Genomic DNA, 19,323 nt, shown 5'->3' with positions numbered 1-19,323 from the left:
AATTCTTTCCCCCTAAATTTGATCTCTGCTGCTTCAGTCTCTTTATTCGAGAATAAAGGGAACATTCAATGATATTTGAGTTACACTAAAATCCTTTTCATCAGCTCAGTTATTTCCTTACCATTTCTTTTCAACCTTGTCGCATTCATTTCTGGTGCCTATGGCACATTTGCTGTTGTTATAAAAAAATAATAACAAATATCAGCACCATTTATTAAGCATTTTACTAAATGCTAAACCATGTGTATACATTATCTCATTTCCTCCTAATCATCGCTGTATGAAATAGATCTCAAAGTCCTTTTTAATAAAGAAACTGAGAGTAAGAGGTTAACCTACCGAAAGTCACCCAGGTGGAGTTTGCTTGTCTCCAGGCTGTGTTCTCATCTCCTACACTGTACTCAAGTACTGCTGCCATATTTTGGTGATATTAGAGTCTTAAAGTACTCCTGATTCACAAACACCAAACTTATAAGCAGCCCATAGATGCCACTCCTCACCAGCCCCAGCCTGTCTCCCCTCTTCTGGTCCTTATTGCTTGTGTTTTGAAAGTCAATTTAAAACACTTAAGGCTGGCCTTAAATGTGTATTCTCAGTGTTGAGAAGAAAGTAAGCTCTAATTAAGGGAACAGCCTAGTTAACAATGGTGATCTACCTGCCAAAAATACTTTGCCTTCAAAAGTCTGAATTTTTTTTATATTGATACTGCCTACAGCTCCATTGTGTGAGGTTTATTTGTATTTACAGACCTTTTTTTTTTTTTAAAAACTATCTCTGTGTTGTGTAGTTCATATTATAATGTAAGTTACTTTAGTGGGATTGCTTTCTTCCTAATATGTCTCTTCGACATCAGTGAATGGATCCTTACAAGAGAAGAAGCCTGGAAGAAAAGGTGACAAGTGCCCAGGATCAGGTATGTACAAAGAATGGAGAAAAACTATTTTTTTCCCTTTCTTTTGCTGTGTTGTGCTCCACTCCCAGAACACTGACTCAGTCTATTAGATTGCAGGTTAAATGGATTAATATGAACTTCTGGTCCACATTTGAAAAGTTCTGCAAAATTTATGGGCTATCTTGCTTAATTCTAGAGTGATAAATAAGAAAACAGAAGATTATAAGTGCTACAATAGGGGTAAAATATTTTTGTGATAATTTTGTGGGAACATTACCACCAAAAAGGAACATGTTTTTCTACAGAGAAATAAGCTTTGATTTCCAAATAAACACGGTATCAATAAACTGTGTAGCTTCTCTGTTGAAATCTGATGGACTACCCTTTTAAAAAATATCCTCCAAGTTCATTTAAAAACATTAAATATGGCTAATTTAAAAAGCAAACATCATATACTTACATAAATATTATCAAATTCTCCATATTAATTTTCAGATATACCTATATTGTTTATCAATTATTGCTAATTATTGTAATTATGTAACTCATAGAAGGGTAGTTGGTCTATGCTGAATTATAATTCACATTGTTAAATGTAATAAACAAATCATGTTTTTCTGAACCAAAGAAGAGCAGAGAACATTGGTTTTAAGTTGATTCTTAAATTATATTGAGAGTAGAATAGATGAATCACATGTAAACTGGGATAAAGACAATGCAATAGGCATGAAAGGGTGCATTGGCTACATAGTTAAATTCTGTTTTGAGGGGAAAAGCCCTGAGAAATCATCCACTGGTTAAATAGGAATCATGTCTGCATGTGGTTTTGATGCTTTTATTAAATATAGGCTGTCTGCTTACAAATTTCCTCATATACTTAAAATCTGTTTAGAAAGACAGTAACTTAATAGGCATTGCTCTGCAGGTACTTTCAAAGTGAATTAGTAAGGAGATATTTTATAAATTAGTAAGAATTGTTTACAACTGTCAGTGCAGAATGCTTGAAAAATTCAGGGAAGCAATGCCATTTAAAATGTGGAATGTGTAGTTTAAAAAAAAATTTCGCTAACAATTATATTCCATGAAAGCTTTTAATAGCTTCACTAGAATTTCAGGAATATAGCTCATAAGTATAGCATATGCTCCACAGGCTTTGGATTTAATCTCAGTTATCTCAAAATTGAAAACCAGATTAGCTACAAATAATACTTTCCATGATTTAATGTGAACTTGGGTAGATTACTTAACCTTTCTATGGCTTAGTTCCCTTACCAATTAAATGATCTTTTCACGAATTAGAGTTAATGTATTAAAGTGCATAGCTCAATAGCAAGTATTTAATTGGCACTTGTTCTCAAACAAGGAAGAAAAGAATGGAAATATAAGGTGAATATCCCTAGTTAAAAAGAGAGGGGATGTAGTTGAAAATTTTAATCTAAATAATTGTTAGTATGGACATGAATAATAACTAAATCTATACATGTGCTTGACTGAAAAGAATCCTCTGTAATTTTCTCTTTGATCCATGAGAGAGTTAGATCGAGGTAGGGATGATAGGCAGATAGACGACCCAGCAAAGATAGTTCCACATCAGGAAATTTGTAGTGGAACAAAATGCAGTCGTGCTTTGGATCCTTTTCAAAAGTTGTACCTTAATGACTTGATTGCATTTTTGGTTAGGCTGAGTGCACAACTCCAGCAATAGTAAACAATTCTATGTACTTGACATTCATAGGATTTGTTAGATACTAGGAGAGGCCTTGTAAAGGAGTCAGATCACTTATTCTCAGAAGAAAGTGTTCATTTTTAAATGACATCATCCATCATCCATCACTGGCTTCTGGCTAAAACCCTAAAAAGAGGAAGTCAACTCATTCAGTTACCTGGAAGTAAATTTTACATGCAGCCCACCTTAGAGCAGTGGTTCTCAAACTGTAGTCCACATCTCAATCACCTGGGAGGCTTTTTAAATCCAGGAACATCACCCCTAGAGTTTTGATTAAGTAGGTCTGGAGGGGGTCAGAGAATTGCATTTCCAAAAGTCCTTGGGTGATGTTGAGGTTATTGGTCTGGGTCTACACTTTGAAAACCACTGCCTTAGAGAATACCTAGGAAATTATTTGCTTAGCATAATAAGTCCTTTGCCAAGACTTAAATTTTTTCTAACCTAAAATAATTGGTGTCAAAGTTATAAAACTTTGAAGCCTCAGGCATTCTTTAGTATTCCTTTGGTCCATCCCTTGTAATGAATTTCTGCCAGGTATCCATAACAAGAATCATTGGCATTGCTTCTAAGGAACTTGTTTTTATTGTATGAACAATGTAAATCATATGAATGACCCAGTTTCCTTTTCTGCCTTTGCTGCTTGTGAGGAAGCTCACAGTCAAAATATAAGCCCCACATGTAGCAGGTGTATAGGATCTCACACTATGCATTTTGTTCACAAGCTTTACTTCTGGCGTTACCTTGTTTTTTATTGACCTCATTTTCCCTTGATACTCATTTCTTCACTGACGATATTATTGAGAGTATTTTATGTATTTTTAAGAATCATCTACATTCCTTCCTGAAGTATAGTGGGATATAAACAAACAAAACAAATATGTGTTATCTTATGTTTATGGAAGCTTTAATATCCTATTTTATCAGGACTTCATGCCTTGGTCTTTGGATTATATAATATGAATAAATGAGAGATTAGAGCATAGCAGATGCCACAAAAGATCAGGTCTTTCTTCCTATTTAGCCCTAGGCAGAAGTATTTTTAAAAGTACCTGGAAAGGTGCAGATATCATTTCTGATACCAAGCTTAAAAGGTTAGAGATGTATCTGAAATATACTATCACTGCAAATCTGTTTTCTGTGAAATTCACTGAACCTATTTGAAGTTATTCATATTTTCATTTTAGAATAAAATTTCTAGAAGTTAAAACCTGCTAAGTAAAGGCAAGGCTATTTTTTGTTTGTTTTAAATTTACCTTTCTCTTGGCATTAGGCCTGTGCCATTTCCAGGACAGCAGAACAATCCTGTATTCACCACATCAGTCAACATTCATGCACTCTGGGGAAGAGACTGGTGGCTTGGAAGGTGATGCTGAGGTAAGAATATCTGCCTCCTCTAGGTTGTATAATGGAGAAACTGAAACCTATGCTACCTACCACATACGCACATCCAGCATAGCCAGTTGTGCTTTACTTCGTAAGTCTTATCTTTACTGAAGAATGGGCTATAATTGAGAGAAACTGAAGGTAAGGATAAAATAGACCTCACGGTATAAAAATCCAAATTGCTTTTCTCTAATACACAGATAACAGACCACAAATATTACATGACTGCAATGATTAGACCACATAATAATGAAATGTTAGGAATAAGTTTTGCTATTTTCATTCTTTTGTTAAATCTTAAATAGGTACCTCAGAGCAAAGTCTTTGAATGAATAATATGATGAGCCTAAAAATGTTTTGAAAATATAAAGGCAGTGAAGGGCAAGAGCAATGAAATAATACTTTTTTTTCCTACACTGGTAGACTTCACACCTCAATTTATTACCAAAAAGTGGTTCAAAAAGATTCTCACTAAAAAACTTTTTGAATTCTTTATAACACCTCATGAGTATGTATTTTGTTCCAATAACTTATTAATAAATCAGATTGAATTAAAATGCTATAAAGTAAAAAAATTCTATATGTAGGAAAACCATAAGATGATAATAGAAGTTCTTCCTAAACATTTTTGAGGGTGTTAGGGCCTTTATAGGTTTTATAAAATGAAAAATTCTAAAAGCTTTGTTCTTCAGATCATTTATGAGTTTCATTTCCTTAATCTCCTATATTATATAATGATTTTTCTAAATATTAAGGCAAGTCTATACCTAAAAGTTGGTATACAAACACATCATAAATTTTAGCATTTAATATCATGGGGCCATTGCATTATATGTTTGTGTCTGACTAATTTGCATTCAGCAGTTTGAGAATCTAACAGTTTCATATGATTAACTGATTATTTTACAACTTTTAAAAAGAAAAATGTCTTGCCTTTGATTGGTAATCTTGTTCCAGTCTGGGATCTGATCCGGCTACCTGTTTGTATTTGTTAATTTTCATTTGGCGATTTCTCTCCTCTATATCCATAGCACCTATCGAGTAGAAAAAAACCCATAAAATTAATGTTCAGTTCTTATTTCTGAGCCCAACTTACAGGATGTATAAAAGAAGAAATGCTAGGCTGATATATTACTTTCATTCAAGGTAGTATGTACAAATTAAATGTCAGTTTTTAGATTTATTTAAGTATGCAAGTTGGTGAATAAAAGCATGATTATTAAATATGTGAAATAATTTAAATCTGAATAAAATGTAAACAAATGTAAATAGAAGACAACAAATCTTCATTAGACAGAAAACACCTTCTGGTACATATATGTCCAGGAGAATATATTTGATAGCACATAAATATGACAATAGTAATATTATAAGAATTTTGGCTTGTAACGAATTCATCAAGGTTCGAATTATTTACTGGAAAGAGGTTGTAAGTCTCATTGGTTTCAAATACAATTTTACAACTGCATTTAGAATTATCATAAAATCGTCCCATGTATTAAAGCAGGTTGCTCCAACATACGTGTGGATGCAGTTATCAAGATCTTTTGAACTTGAATTTTCTAGAACTAGGATGAAGAAAGAGGCACTTGGAATAATACTCCTGAAAACATACCATGCCTATAAAGGCACAAAGTATTACTGAAATCATTCTAGGGGAAGAAAAGAATGTAAGGAGGTGAGAAACTGAGATAGTAAGCCTATTATAAGATGAGATTAATGCTGTCTATAACAGGTGCTTCCTCAAAACACATCAACTATAGATATCAAGAGGGTCTTTAAGAACTTTGGTAAGAATAAGAACTAAATTCAGTAAGAAAACCTTAGCAAACATGAAAAAGTGCTTTAAAATTATATTTATGATTTTTATTAAAGAGATTTTATAGAGAAATTCCATTTCTCATTAATAGGCATAATGGAAAAACAAAATCTCAATTGTATGCTACAAACCTACAAACTGGGAAAAATAATCATAGCTTAGTAGGTTCAGTGGGTTTCTACAATAAAATGTCATCATGTAAATCCACAAACACTGGGTCTAGGTAAGAATGTAAACATACACACACATAGCCCTGGCTTAAGATCATAACTTTAAAACTGCAGTAAAGACATATAGACAAAAGTGTGCCCATTCAAAAATAGGTATTTTAATACTCATCCTGAGAAAAACCTCACTGTATATTTGATAACTGCTAGTAAAAAGATTTTAAGTAAAATTTGATAATTAAAATAAGATACAAAGGGAAGAAAAAGTTTCAAAAAGGATTAAGAAAATCTTGACTAAAAGAATGTATAAAGAGTTTAGATTATATGACATCTAAGTAAAAGAGCAAATTTAAATCAACTAAACAGTTTGAGTCAAATTTTAATAATGATTTGATTAATTGATTCTGTGCCAAATTATAAAATGGGGAATAGAAATAAAATGTTAATATCAGTTGAATGATACACAAAATCAAGTGAGTGATTCCATGATATAAGTGTGAAATATGGTCAAGTATAATGTCTATTACTCTATTAAAATACAATATTGGAATTGTTTGTACCTCAAGAGATATTCTCAGATAAATATGTTTATTTTCTCCAAGGGCAAGGGAACAAAAAAGCCATCCCAGCTTCAAAAAATTATGTATGCTGAAAAAAATATTAGCTAAATTAAGTGTTTGGGAAGTTTCTTTTAAAAAGTTTAATTTTGATATTATAGTAGCAAAACAGTATTTTAAATATAAATAGCACCAATAGACAAAGTTTAAACACATTTTACATATACATAAATAAATATACATATAGACATATACACATACATACGTACATACATATATACATTTTCTAATGTTGAGACTATTTCCTGGACATCGACCTCCTATGACACTACATTAAATTCTTCCTGATTATTAGATAATGTATAATATTCAAATTGTCTCAAATTCTTTTTGGTATAAGGTAAATTATTAATCAAGTAAACTAAGAAAATATGATTTCTTATTTCATTAATATCTTAATATGATTTCTTATTTCATTAATATCTTAATAACATAAGCCATTTAAGAGGTTTACCTGTTTTTAAACCAATAAACTAATTGTGGTTATTTTGAACCTGAAAAAGACTACTTAATGTGTCCAAAAAGTCATATTTATTGTGTTGGTATGGCAATCAAGTAAAAAAAAAAAGTTAAGTTATAGGTAGATTTTGTAATCAGAGATGCAATTGAAAATGGCCATATTAACCAACAGTAAGACAGTGGTTGCTTAGGTTTCTACATTTACACTACGAAGATCATCAGTACACCTTCAGTGATTTCTGTAGTACACTTCAAGCAATAGTTTTCAGTTTGCTCTTCCAAACACACACAAACACACACACTCTTGGGGTCCCAAAGCAGCTTCACACACCACACTTCTTTGAAATAGGGACATAGGTCTGGCAATAATGCAATTCATAATGAAGCTAAACAGTGATCAGAATATTGTAGGATTGCTGACTCAGTGACCCCATCTTGTGATCTTAAGCAAAATGCTCAAATCTGGGGATCTTAAGAGGGAAAAATCTCAAGTCCAACGGCAAAGCTCAAAGAAAGAACACCAAAATTCAGAAAACAAATTAGAGAATCTATGATTACAACATCAGGGAAGTTTAAGACTATTAACCTTATCTAAATCCAGAAACTGCATTGGTTAGTATTCCAAATTTTTGTGGCTAATTTAATGATTTTTCTCTTTTCTCCACCCTATCCTTTTCTTCTATCAATACATAAATATTTGGCTTCAGGTTTAAAAAAGTCTTCCTTTAATTGAGATTAAAAAGTTTCATTTCACTAAGTGGCTATCTGTTTCATGAGGGTTTCTGATGAAAATAATCACATCTGTAATTCCTTTTTTCTTTGATTATTATATGTCTTCAAAAAACTTAAGATGTGCCTTTAAATAATCTGAGATTAGAGAACAAATTACATTGTTAAAAATTTTACAAAATAATACATCAAGAATTTGTGGAGTGATCATTAAAAATTTACATTTTATAATTGGATTTCTTCTAAATTTTATCCTTGTAAAGGTACATGTTAAATTTGCTTTTCAGTTAAATTTAAGAATTAAAGACATTTGTGCAATGTCTTAATCAAATTTTTATTAATAGTGAGAGATTTCCAACAAAAATTATTCCTTGTTGAAACTATCAAAATAATTGATGACAATGTAAATAAAATGTATTTGCACAAAATACATACAGAGGTATCATAAATGTAGTCTGAACATAAATCAAAATATTATCTGAGGCCTTTTTCTGATTGAAGCTAAAGAAGTATATTACTTATCTATTAGAAATCTATTTATAAAATTAACTATATTTTGCCAAATCATCAAAGAAAGGAAAAAAATATTTTTGATAACTATCCTATTGAATCCTAGTTTACAAACTTTTCTTCTAAAAAAATACAAACACTGTGGAAGAGGCACAACAAAACAAAAGATGATTATGGACAATAATGATGACAGTGACAGAAATAACATATTCCAAATGGACAAAGTTTAAAAGGGCAAATTCATGTACTCTTTAAATGCTACAGTCACCAGTTAGGCATGTACCAAATTAAGTATAATAAAAAAAGGTATAATCAGTGTATGCTGCTGTTTTCTCACTTTGAAGTAACAATTACACAAGAAAAAGCATAGCTATTTGTGTGTTTATTTTCTAGATTCAGTAGGATAGAGTATAAAACAGTTTACTGATGTCTTTCAAAAGTCAAAGGAATAGGAATAGAAATTGTTAAAATGCATCGAGATAAGAATATGTAATACTTTGTTATAATATTATTTTCAAAGGCAGTACAATTCAAAAAGAAGATACTGTCTTTGGTTTTATTTTACCTGCTCTTTCAAGAGTCTAATAACTGCAAAAACACTTTTCAGAGTGACAGTAATAAACTAGCTGTTGACAAAAAAATTAATGGTCATTTATATGAAAGTTTTCCAAAGTAACTGATGTACAAATATTAAAAGAAAATTATTTAAAAATAAAACATATTTGGTACTGTGTATTAAAAGGCTTTACAATGGTCATATTTTTGACCCTGGAATTTCACTTCCCAGGATCTTTCCTAAAGAAATAAATCAATGTGCAAAGATGTACATACATATTCATTACACCATTGTTTGATAATTGCAAAGGCCAGGGAAAAGAAACTCCAAATGTCCAAAATAAGGGATTAGTTAACGGCATTTATGGTGTATCTACAGAATATTATACACTCACAAAAAATGATGAGAACAGTGTGCATGTGCATTCACATATATAAATTATATAAAATAAAGACACTGCAATTAGTAATTATAAAACACTAAATGGTGGATATGGTACTATAGTTTGTAGTTTAAAAAACCATATATATTCATAAAAACATATATGCACAAAATTGACAAAAAAGACAAAGACATGGAGTGAAAAACATTTAAGATTTACACACCAGAGTAGTTATCAGTTATCACTGGTTATTAGAAGTTAGTATAAGTGCTTTTGGTTTTTTATTTGGGTTAATATATAGTTTATAAAGTATCCACAATGATTATACATTATACAGAAAAAACATTTTAAAAACACACAAAATATAATGTTTATGTGAACAAGGACAAATTATCCAGTTTGAAAACCTTGTATTTTTGTAATGATTTGATAGAATGCTTTGGAAATAAACGTTAAATAATTTTTAAGATGCAAATATGCAATGATTCATTATTTAATTTATCTTAGGGACAAATATTTGTTAAATAAAAGCTGTGGGTATATTGATTAAAAGTGGTACAAAATAAGAAATACTGCCAAATGCAATAAAGTGCAGATCTTTCCAATTTTTATGAATGTTAATACAAAAAATGATCTGACATGTTTTTAAATTTTCCATATTAGTTTTTTCAAGTGTAGGACTTAAGAAACTATGCAACAAAAATTAAAGAAGTTACTTTAAAATGATTTCTTCACAGTCACTTGGCTACAATGAATTTTCTCATATTTTTAGACAAAAACTTTATCATATACTAGATCACATAAAAAGTACACTTTTGTTAGCTAAATTATTTGTTAAAAGAGATGTATTGCAGGGAATAACAAATATTGGAACACATTAAATTGAGAAAAAATATGGAAATAAATATTGTGAAAAAATTAAAAATTATGCACCAGATTATTTTGTATTACTACTAGGGCAAATAGAAGCATTTTCTTTCAAAGTGTAAATAAACTTAGTCTTAACTGTGCAACTAAGATACACGAATTTTGAGGAATAATTATTTCAAAATCAATCAACTTTGAGGATTTTTCTACTGCTGTCACTAGGAAATAACACATTTGGAATGAAAGAAAATATAATTTATTTTTCTTATAATGTGTTTACTTATTTGCTCCTAGGAATGCAGGAAAACTGAACTTCATAGTTGCCTAAGTAAAATGTGGAATTAAATGAAACATAAGAGTTCTAGAAACTTATAAACTGTGTCCTACTGTGAGGTTCATAGTTATGCACTATAGTCTTTTGAATTATGTTCTAAACCTTTATGATCTGTTTTAGATACTTAGGTTACCTGTGTATCTGTTTCTCTATTAACTCTCTGCCATATTCATTAAATAATACTTCAAAGGAGATGTTATAGATAAATTTCAGACTCCTTTCACTATAGTCAAAAGAAACTAATATGCAAGCTACTTTAGGACATAAGTTATAAGGAGTGATCTACTGATCTCAGGAAACAGAGTATGTCTACTTTTGACATCTACATTCAGTGAACAGACTTACTGAGATTTTATTATTCAGAGGACTTGGATTTTAGCACCATTTTAGGTTTCAACATGTAAAATCAGGATGTACTTGGGATCACGGTGGAAGATCAGGGTTTTGTCCATGGAGAGTACAGAGGATGTAATCATCACAGAGTTGATAGGGCTTTGGAATTGCCCAGATTTAGGGTAATGAGTATATTTATGATACATAGGATTGAATAAAATCTTAAAAACAGCACTGGTTTAGAAGGTGAGAGTCAAGACTTGGGCTCGAGTCTTAATTTCATGAGCCCTATAACTGCAAGCACGTCATTTCACCCTTCTGAGCATAAAGTTCATCATCTGTAAAATGAATAATTTTGGACCAGATACTCATTATGATTCCTTCTGCTCTACAACTCTCTGGTTAGTTAATTCTGAAGGCAAATGATGTTTGTTTGTTCTTTTATATTGTAATACCTACTTCATCAATATAGATAATGTAAAGTGTACTAGAAATTCTTGCTCTATTTGCCCTGGTATTGCATTCATTAAAGTTTCCTTTATAGAATGTGTGTATGCATGTGTGTGTGTGTGTGTGTGTGTGTGTGTGTGTGTGTGTGTGTGTGTGTGTACAGAGGCAGGGAGAGGAATGGGATGAAGGAAGGGAGGGAAGGAGAAAGGCAAACAAAGAGGAAGGGAGGGAAAGAGAAAATTGAAAAGCTCATTAAACCAGGAACTTTGCCCAGGAAAAAAATCATAAAGGTGATCTAATCTAGAAGCATCTTTTAGACTAGCTAAAGTGTAACTGTTTCACCTACATATTGATACATTTGTTGCAGGGTGTACAGTGACATCTTTAGGAAAAAATGTTTAGCAACCTTCCAATAACTTAAATATTTTAAACTTGTTAGTCACAATTCCTATATCTTTAAAATAACCTTTAGTTCAGAGGATAAACTAAATCCTAAAATGAAAGGCCTTAAAGAAGGAATGCAATGATTATCATTAAAATTGCTTCTAAGAAAAAATGCAATAACCATTGATAAAAGATAAAAACATGAGTCAGATTCATCAGGTTAATAAACTATTTCTCATATGTGTTCAGCACTTTGGAATGTTCTGACTTTTCCCTGATAGCTAAAATCTACATTAAGGAAGAGATAATCCACAGAGTAGCACGTATTATTACCATGAGTATGACTTGTCTCCTATTGTGTTTTGGTATGACACAATTATCACAGACCACTGTGTCCCACATCTGGGGCCTAATTAACATATCCTTAAGATATATTTCAACTACATCCACTCTTTACACACATCAAAAGATTGCACAGAAGATATGAAAGGAGCATAATAAAGAAATTTAAATGCATCTTTACATTTGTTTGTTTAGAAAAAAATAGAAATTTAAATATACTTAGAAATATTGGCAGTTAATTTAAAAATCATGAAAAAATAAAAATATCCATCATATAAAAACTGGGATGAGACCTATGCTGGAAAAGAGACCCATATAATTTCTCTTATGTATATTAGTGTGGTAATTAATAATAAATCTATATATACCCTTGAATGAAGGATTTAGATATATGGCTTTCAAGTAGTACTTGTGCTTGGACATCAAGCTGTATTTCTTTCTCCAAGGATGCTAATATTGATTACTATTGGTCAATGGTACAAGAATCAGTATATGGAGCAACTAATGTCACATAGTATACAACTCCCTCAGAATTCAAAGAAATGCATCCTAAATATTTCATGACTAGGGACATGTTACAAAACATTCCTGTTCAATACTGAGAAGAAAGAGGAATAAAATTTAGATGAGATCACTCAGAGAAAGAAGGATGAGGATTAGATGAAGAGGCATCAGGAGAGACTAACCTAAGTTAGAGACTGAAATGAATTTCATTCAACTTTCCAAATACCCACACGGTAATATCAGTTGCACTGAGGATCCTTAAATAAAACTGCAAATTGGATTGAGTGGTCTCCACTGACATTAGTGTTCCCTTTCTGAATTCCTCTCTTCCTGCTCTCCTCTTCCTAGACCTCTAGTATTGTTCTTTCATGTTGTTCGCAGTAAAATGTCCCCTCTTGCATTCTCCACCTTGTCACAGATAAAATGCCCATTTCCTGAGGTTAAGGGCATGGATTCTGGCACCAAATCTGATTCCTTCAGTTTAAATTCCAGCTTTAAATGACTGGAGTAAGTTATTTAACTGATCCGTATCTGAATTTTTCAATTTATAAACTAGAATTAAAAATAGTATTTACAAAGGGTGGGAAACTCAGTAATGGATTAAAATAATTTATACTACAGTGACTTAAAATTATCCAAAATGTTGACAGCATTTCTGAAATCTGTGATTGAGGAAATGCAAAGTTCAAGTTGGTTTTGATCACTGAGTCCTAGTTTTGCAACTACTCCAAGCCCAAACCCTCCCAATCCCCTTGTTTGAGCTAGTTCTTACACTGGGTCTCCCAAGAGTAAAATCTATAGTATGTGGAATTAACTTCCAAGTCATCAATTATTCATCACCATTCCAAGTTTGGTAAGTGGGGCCCACCGTATCTAGTATAAAAACAATGGATTTTTACATGATGTGAGCATTTGTGCCTGTAAAAGTGAGCCTTATATATTTGCGCTATAAAGTTAGAATACCCAAATGTAGAGAGCCTCTTACTGTATCTCCAATACTGAGTCAAGTGCAATATGTTATCTGGTTACTGCTGGTTCCCTCTTATTTCACGGTGACTTTACTCAAAGAAAAACTTTATCACTGAGTACTGTAGTTAAGTCTGATATTATGAAACTTATGTCTCAAAGGTTCCCCCAAATGTCATATTTGCCAAACCCAGTGATCATTCCTCAGAACCATTCTACTGGCCCTCACTGCAGCATTGGATATAATTACTACACTATCCTTGACATTCTCTCCTTCAACTGTTTGGCCGTGCACTTTAATGCCACTCCTTTAGTTCACTCTTTACCAGACATTGTGTTGGCTCATCTTTCTCAGTCCATCTTTCAAATACATACATTTCCTAAAGTTTTATTCTATCCCTGAGTGATTCTGTCTAAATCCACAGCTTCAACTGTCACTTCCATGATGAGGGTTCCTACCTTCACCTTTCCTCTAACCCTAAGATTCACATTTCTGGTTATCGCCTAAATGCACCTAAAATCCCCATCAGCACCTAAAACTCAGCTTGTCCCAAACAAGTTAAAGTTACTTCTCATGTCTGCTCTTCCTTTAGTTATCAGTAAATGTCTAAAATATCCAGAATCTATTTCTTTGGTAATTGCCTTGCTTGTTCTTGATCTTTCTTGGTTAACTGACCACTGCTTTAGACTCAAAGCTTTAGTCCTTTCTTGGTTTCCCAGCTCATCCGCTGTAGTCATCTTTTCTCTCTGAAGCTGTAGGTCAACCCTATCCATTACCATGCTCTGTGTTGGGGTGGGACTTGGCTCTTAATTGCTTGAGTTGTGTTAGATTAAGTAAGTTTTTCTATTAGCATATATTTAGTACTGTTTGAGTAATATATTAAAATTCATTTTAACTTTGTATATTTTCAATAATTTTTAAAGTCAGATTTATTACGGCATAATTTACAAAAATTAATATTCACACTACTTAGGTACAAAGGTCTATGACATTTGATAAATACATATAGTCATGCAGCCTCGCTGCAAGCTACAGAGTATTTCTGTCACCCTAAAGTGTTCCCTGGTGTTGCTTTGCTGTCAGTCCTCTCTGCCAGCTCGGATAACCACTGATCAGATTTTGATCTAGCTTTTAATTTTTCTTCAATAATGTTTTTACACTAAAATTTTATTTGAACAAGGCATAGCAAATGAAATGTAACAACGCTTTTAAAAATACACAGTTAAAATCTTGCATTCTAGAACTTGATACTAATGTTCTGGCACAATTAAGTTCTTAACAATGATAGTAATACTCTGTACATGCCAGGAATTGTGCTAAGAGCTTTGCATGTGTTATAATTATGTTACTCAATCAGCACAGCTGTTTGTGGTAGGACTTATTATTTTTTCAATTTTACTCATTAGAAAATTTGTAAGGTGGCTGACATTGGTCTGTTCTCCAAAATTTATAATCTGAAATATTTAGTCATGAAATGACTCTCTCAACACACCACTCTCAACTCTTGTTTAATTCTTTTTTCTTCCCAATGTTCTCCCTTTTAAAACTTCCCTTTTTCGTTTCTAGCTGAATCTCCTCTTTGACTAATTTTCTTTTTTGGTAATGTTTCTTCAATTTATTTCCCTATGAGCCCAATCTTAACCTGTGATATAGTCATTTTTAATCTGTAATCTTCCTTTTAGAGATTCCTTCTGATTCTCATCCCTTACTTTGAATTGGTCAATCAACTTCCTTCACACTCTGCATGACCTTATGATCTATGACTAGGTTCTTCCCATCAGTTGCATCATGTAATTAATTAATGCAATACTTCTATTTATTGTCTTTCATTTTCCGTTAAACTTTGCCTTTCCCATTATTAGTTCCCTTCTTCATACCTACCCTCACATCCCACACACCATCGCCTCAAGCCTTCAAGCAGGCTGATAAAAGAAACCACCACCTGTCAAGTCACATCTTTCTCTTCAACTAAATTATAACCTAATTTACATTCCCTTGGCAATTATCTCCAATATATTCATGCCAACTTACCCTTTTTTATATTAAACCTATTTGTTGCTCATGCCAACCCATTTGTATTACAATATTTTTATAGATATTAAAATATAGACCTTTAAACAAGCAAAGAGGAAGAAAGTGACCTGAAAACAATCATGATGTGCTTTTACCATGATTTATGAATATTCAGCAAGTATTGTGTATATGTTAATACTTATTAAATAACTTGCTTACTAACTTGGCTTAACAATATGTACACTTTCCTTTCAACTGAAATAATTTAAAAAATATATTTTAACCATAACTACCATCCAGAGCTATACTTTTTTTTGCGGTACGCGGGCCTCTCAGTGTTGTGGCCTCTCCCGTTGCGGAGCACAGGCTCCGGACGCGCAGGCTCAGCGGCCATGGCTCATGGGCCCAGCCGCTCCGCGGCATGTGGGATCTTCCCGGACCGGGGCACGAACCCATGTTCCCTACATCGGCAGGCAGACTCTCAACCACTGCGCCACCAGGGAAACCCCACTGTAAAACATTTTTCTGAAAAGGCATTTAAGTGTCAGTGGCAGATGAGTTTTAAATATTTCAGATTTCCAGACAGATGAATGAAGAAAGTATAGCTCTGGGGCTTCCCAGGTGAAGCAGTGGTTGAGAGTCTGCCTGCCGATGCAGGGGCCACGGGTTCGTGCCCCGGTCCGGGAAGATCCCACATGCCGCGGAGCGGCTGGGCCCGTGAGCCATGGTCGCTGAGCCTGCGCGTCCAGAGCCTGTGCTCCGCAACGGGAAAGGCCACAACACTGAGAGGCCCGCGTACCGCAAAAAAAAAAAAAAAAAATTTTACAGCAAAAATAATAATTCTCCTGAAATTTAAATGCCCTTATTTTATCTTTTGTTTATTGATCTTAATTACATATGTATCTCCTGGCTCCTTTACATAGTTGGGTTCTTCTTATTCTTCTGGTTTAGTTCAGATATTACTTCTTCAGACAAGACTTCCTGGATCACTCCATTTAAAATAACTTCTTCCTCATTCCAGTTGCAGTAGGTTACATAAGTGTTTTTAATAGCACTTATAACTATCTAAACTTACCGAATTTAGTGGCCATTAACCCTCCCAAAAATATAATTTTCACAACGGGAGAGACCTTGTCTGCTGTTGTCATTGTTATATTCCCAGCACCTACCTGACATATAATAAATATTCAGTAGATATTTGTTGAACAATGAATTTTCAGGCTGTGAAATACCTCTGTATCACTGGAATAAGAATTTCAGAAATACCTCTCTTTTAATTCAGCCAATTGTGATATATGATAGTTTAATATGCCATTATGATACCTATAGAATTATGCGTCTGGCATAGTCAAACTTGCAGATTGTGTATTTTATAAAGGTATCTTAATAACCTCTGCTTTGGATTTTTCTTCCTCTCTTAATAAAGACTATCATTATTTACACAGCAAACCTAGAATTAACTATAATTCTGAGTAGAAAATATATACATTGGTGTTCAAAAAACACTGAGGAGGAATTTGAATAGTTTGAACAATTCATGACATATGTATTAAAAGTAACTTTTTAGCTACCTGCCAGACACTTTATGAAAAATTTATCTAATCTTTAAAACAATCTTTCAATCCTATATGAGAAAAGTGGTAGCTCACAGTTTTTTTGTTTATTTTTCCTTTTTTGGCATTCATTTGCTTACTGTTGAAATAGAAATTTTTTCATTTTGGCTTGTCATTTGTTTTTATTCTTCTGAGGATTGAAAGTATATGCATAGGCACACACACACACACACACACACACACACACACACACAAATTATCAACTCTCTTTCACTAAAGACAAAGCTGGAACTTGGAGAGATTATGATGCCTAAGATCACAGAGTCCTTCAAATCTCACACTTTACTGCTACATCAACATTCATGCTTCCTTAATAGGACAATAGAGGATAAAACATTACTTGTTTGACTGTCCTTTAAGTAAAGCATATTTGTTTTTTAAAAATATCTAGAATTAAGTAGTTTGTCTTGTTTCTCGTGCTACAGATAGACAACCAAACTGGTCAATAAGCACAGTCCAATGCCCAGTTCTACTATTAAAATATTTTTCTCTCCATTTTTAAACAATCCTAGAAGTGGGTATATTATCTGAACTCCTTATTCATTGTTTACGTAGATTATTGATATATTAAATTTAGATTCAAAACGCTATTGCAAAACCCGTGATTTTGCTAATAACAAACATAAATCATAAGTGAAGAGCTAAATAAGTATATCTTTCTGAAAAAATAACCTTTGGTATAATTTGTTTTAGTAGTAATAATTTAAAAGAACTACCATTTTTTGATTATCTAGTATGGACAAAACTCCATGACAAGTTCTTTACAAGTATTACTACTTTCAATTTTTTTCAAATTATAAAAAATATAGAAATAATTGTTTCTCATTTCTATGTCAATAAGATTATTCAGTTAGATGGCTGGATATATATCATAATTTATTTACCCATTCCTCCATTACTTAACATTCATGGTAGCATCCTTTTTGTTGCTACAAATAATGCTTTAGTGAAACGTGTACATACATTTTTATCTGAATCTCTATTTGCACCATATCAGAATCTGCAAATATTTTTAAGGCCCTTGGTGTATATTAAAAAAATTGCTTTTTAGAAATATTAAATTATGCTGCCACTATTTTACCATACTCTCCCCAGCATTAAAATGCTGTTTTTTAACTAGGTAAAACATAGTATCTTTAAAAAAAAAAAGTCACCTATATGGTTATGAAAAAAATAAAGTATTTTTTATATATTTACTGATCACTGAATTCCTTGTTTAGTGAAATGTCTGTATATGTCTTTTGCCCATTTTTCTATTAGAGTTTTATAGAATATATAATTTGTTCAACAAAGTGATTCAGGTGTTAAGGCTTTTAATACTCTGAGTTGCTGCAAATGTTTCACAATTTGTTGTTTGCCTTTCAACTTGTTTATGCTGATTTTGATATTTTGAAGTTTATACCTGAGACACTGTAGTCAGATCTCTCTTTTTAAATTTACTTCACTGCTTTTATTCTTAGAAAGGCTTTCTCCCTCCAGAGAAAAGCTCTTTTATGCTTTCATTAAACATAATTAACTCAATCTCACCACAGTTCATTCTGTTTAATAGGAAGCTGCCCAAAGTCTCGTCCCTAGCAGGTGACAAAACTTGGTTTAGAATTCAGACCTAAATGGGTTCAATGTTCTTGCTGTTTCTATCCAACTCTCTTGCCTCAGAAATGATAACGTTCACTTCTGGTGTAGCAGTCCTGATGCACAACTTTGTACTACAACTAGCTCCTAAACTGGTAGCCACAAACTAGTATAAGATATGTGTAATGCATAAAACAAAATAAATTAATTTTATCTTTCTATCATATCATTGAAAGAATGCTTACACATCAAAATGCACTGGCTTCAATACAGTGGATTCAAAATAAAAACTGTTTTTTAATATGTTTTATACAATAATAAAATAATAGCTTCACTTGTATAGTGCTTACTATGTGCCAGACACTGTTTTTAGGTGCTTTACATATTAAATATTAACTGATTTCATCCTTACAAAAGCAGTTTGACGTAGCAGTATTCAGTTGGCCAAAAAGTTCGTTTGGTTATTTCCATAAGACGGCTCTGGTAGCACTTAGTTGTCTTTAACTTCATTCAAAACAATTTTGTTAGATTTTATTGTGACAGCTGTCATATCAGCATGCATTTTTTAAAAACTTACCAAAGTTGGTGAATTTTTGTGTAGCCATTTTAATATTGAAGATGGAAGAAAAAGAGCAACATTTTCCGCATATTATGCTTTATGATTTCAAGAAAGGTAAAAACACAACAGAAACACAAAAACGATT

The 19,323-nt window shown here is 32.4% G+C and overlaps 1 protein-coding gene across 11 annotated transcripts in view; it reads right to left on the bottom strand.

The window, feature by feature from the left end:
• The window catches only part of RIMS2 (regulating synaptic membrane exocytosis 2), a 609,946-nt gene that overhangs the window by 137,854 nt on the left and 452,769 nt on the right, over window positions 1-19,323 (bottom strand). For 4 of the 11 annotated variants that reach the window (XM_059995029.1, XM_059995038.1, XM_059995039.1 and 1 more), the window contains one exon: window positions 4,935-5,035. The exons of the other annotated variants lie outside the window; for them this stretch is intronic. In XM_059995029.1, coding sequence (XP_059851012.1) covers window positions 4,935-5,035 — 101 coding nt within the window. The remainder of the gene's footprint in view (window positions 1-4,934; window positions 5,036-19,323) is intronic. 11 annotated transcript variants of the gene reach the window in all.

Source organism: Delphinus delphis, chromosome 17 (assembly GCF_949987515.2).
Source record: "Delphinus delphis chromosome 17, mDelDel1.2, whole genome shotgun sequence".
In the NCBI taxonomy this organism is placed as follows: Eukaryota; Metazoa; Chordata; class Mammalia; order Artiodactyla; family Delphinidae; genus Delphinus; species Delphinus delphis.
This window is presented reverse-complemented; position numbering and strand designations above follow the sequence as displayed.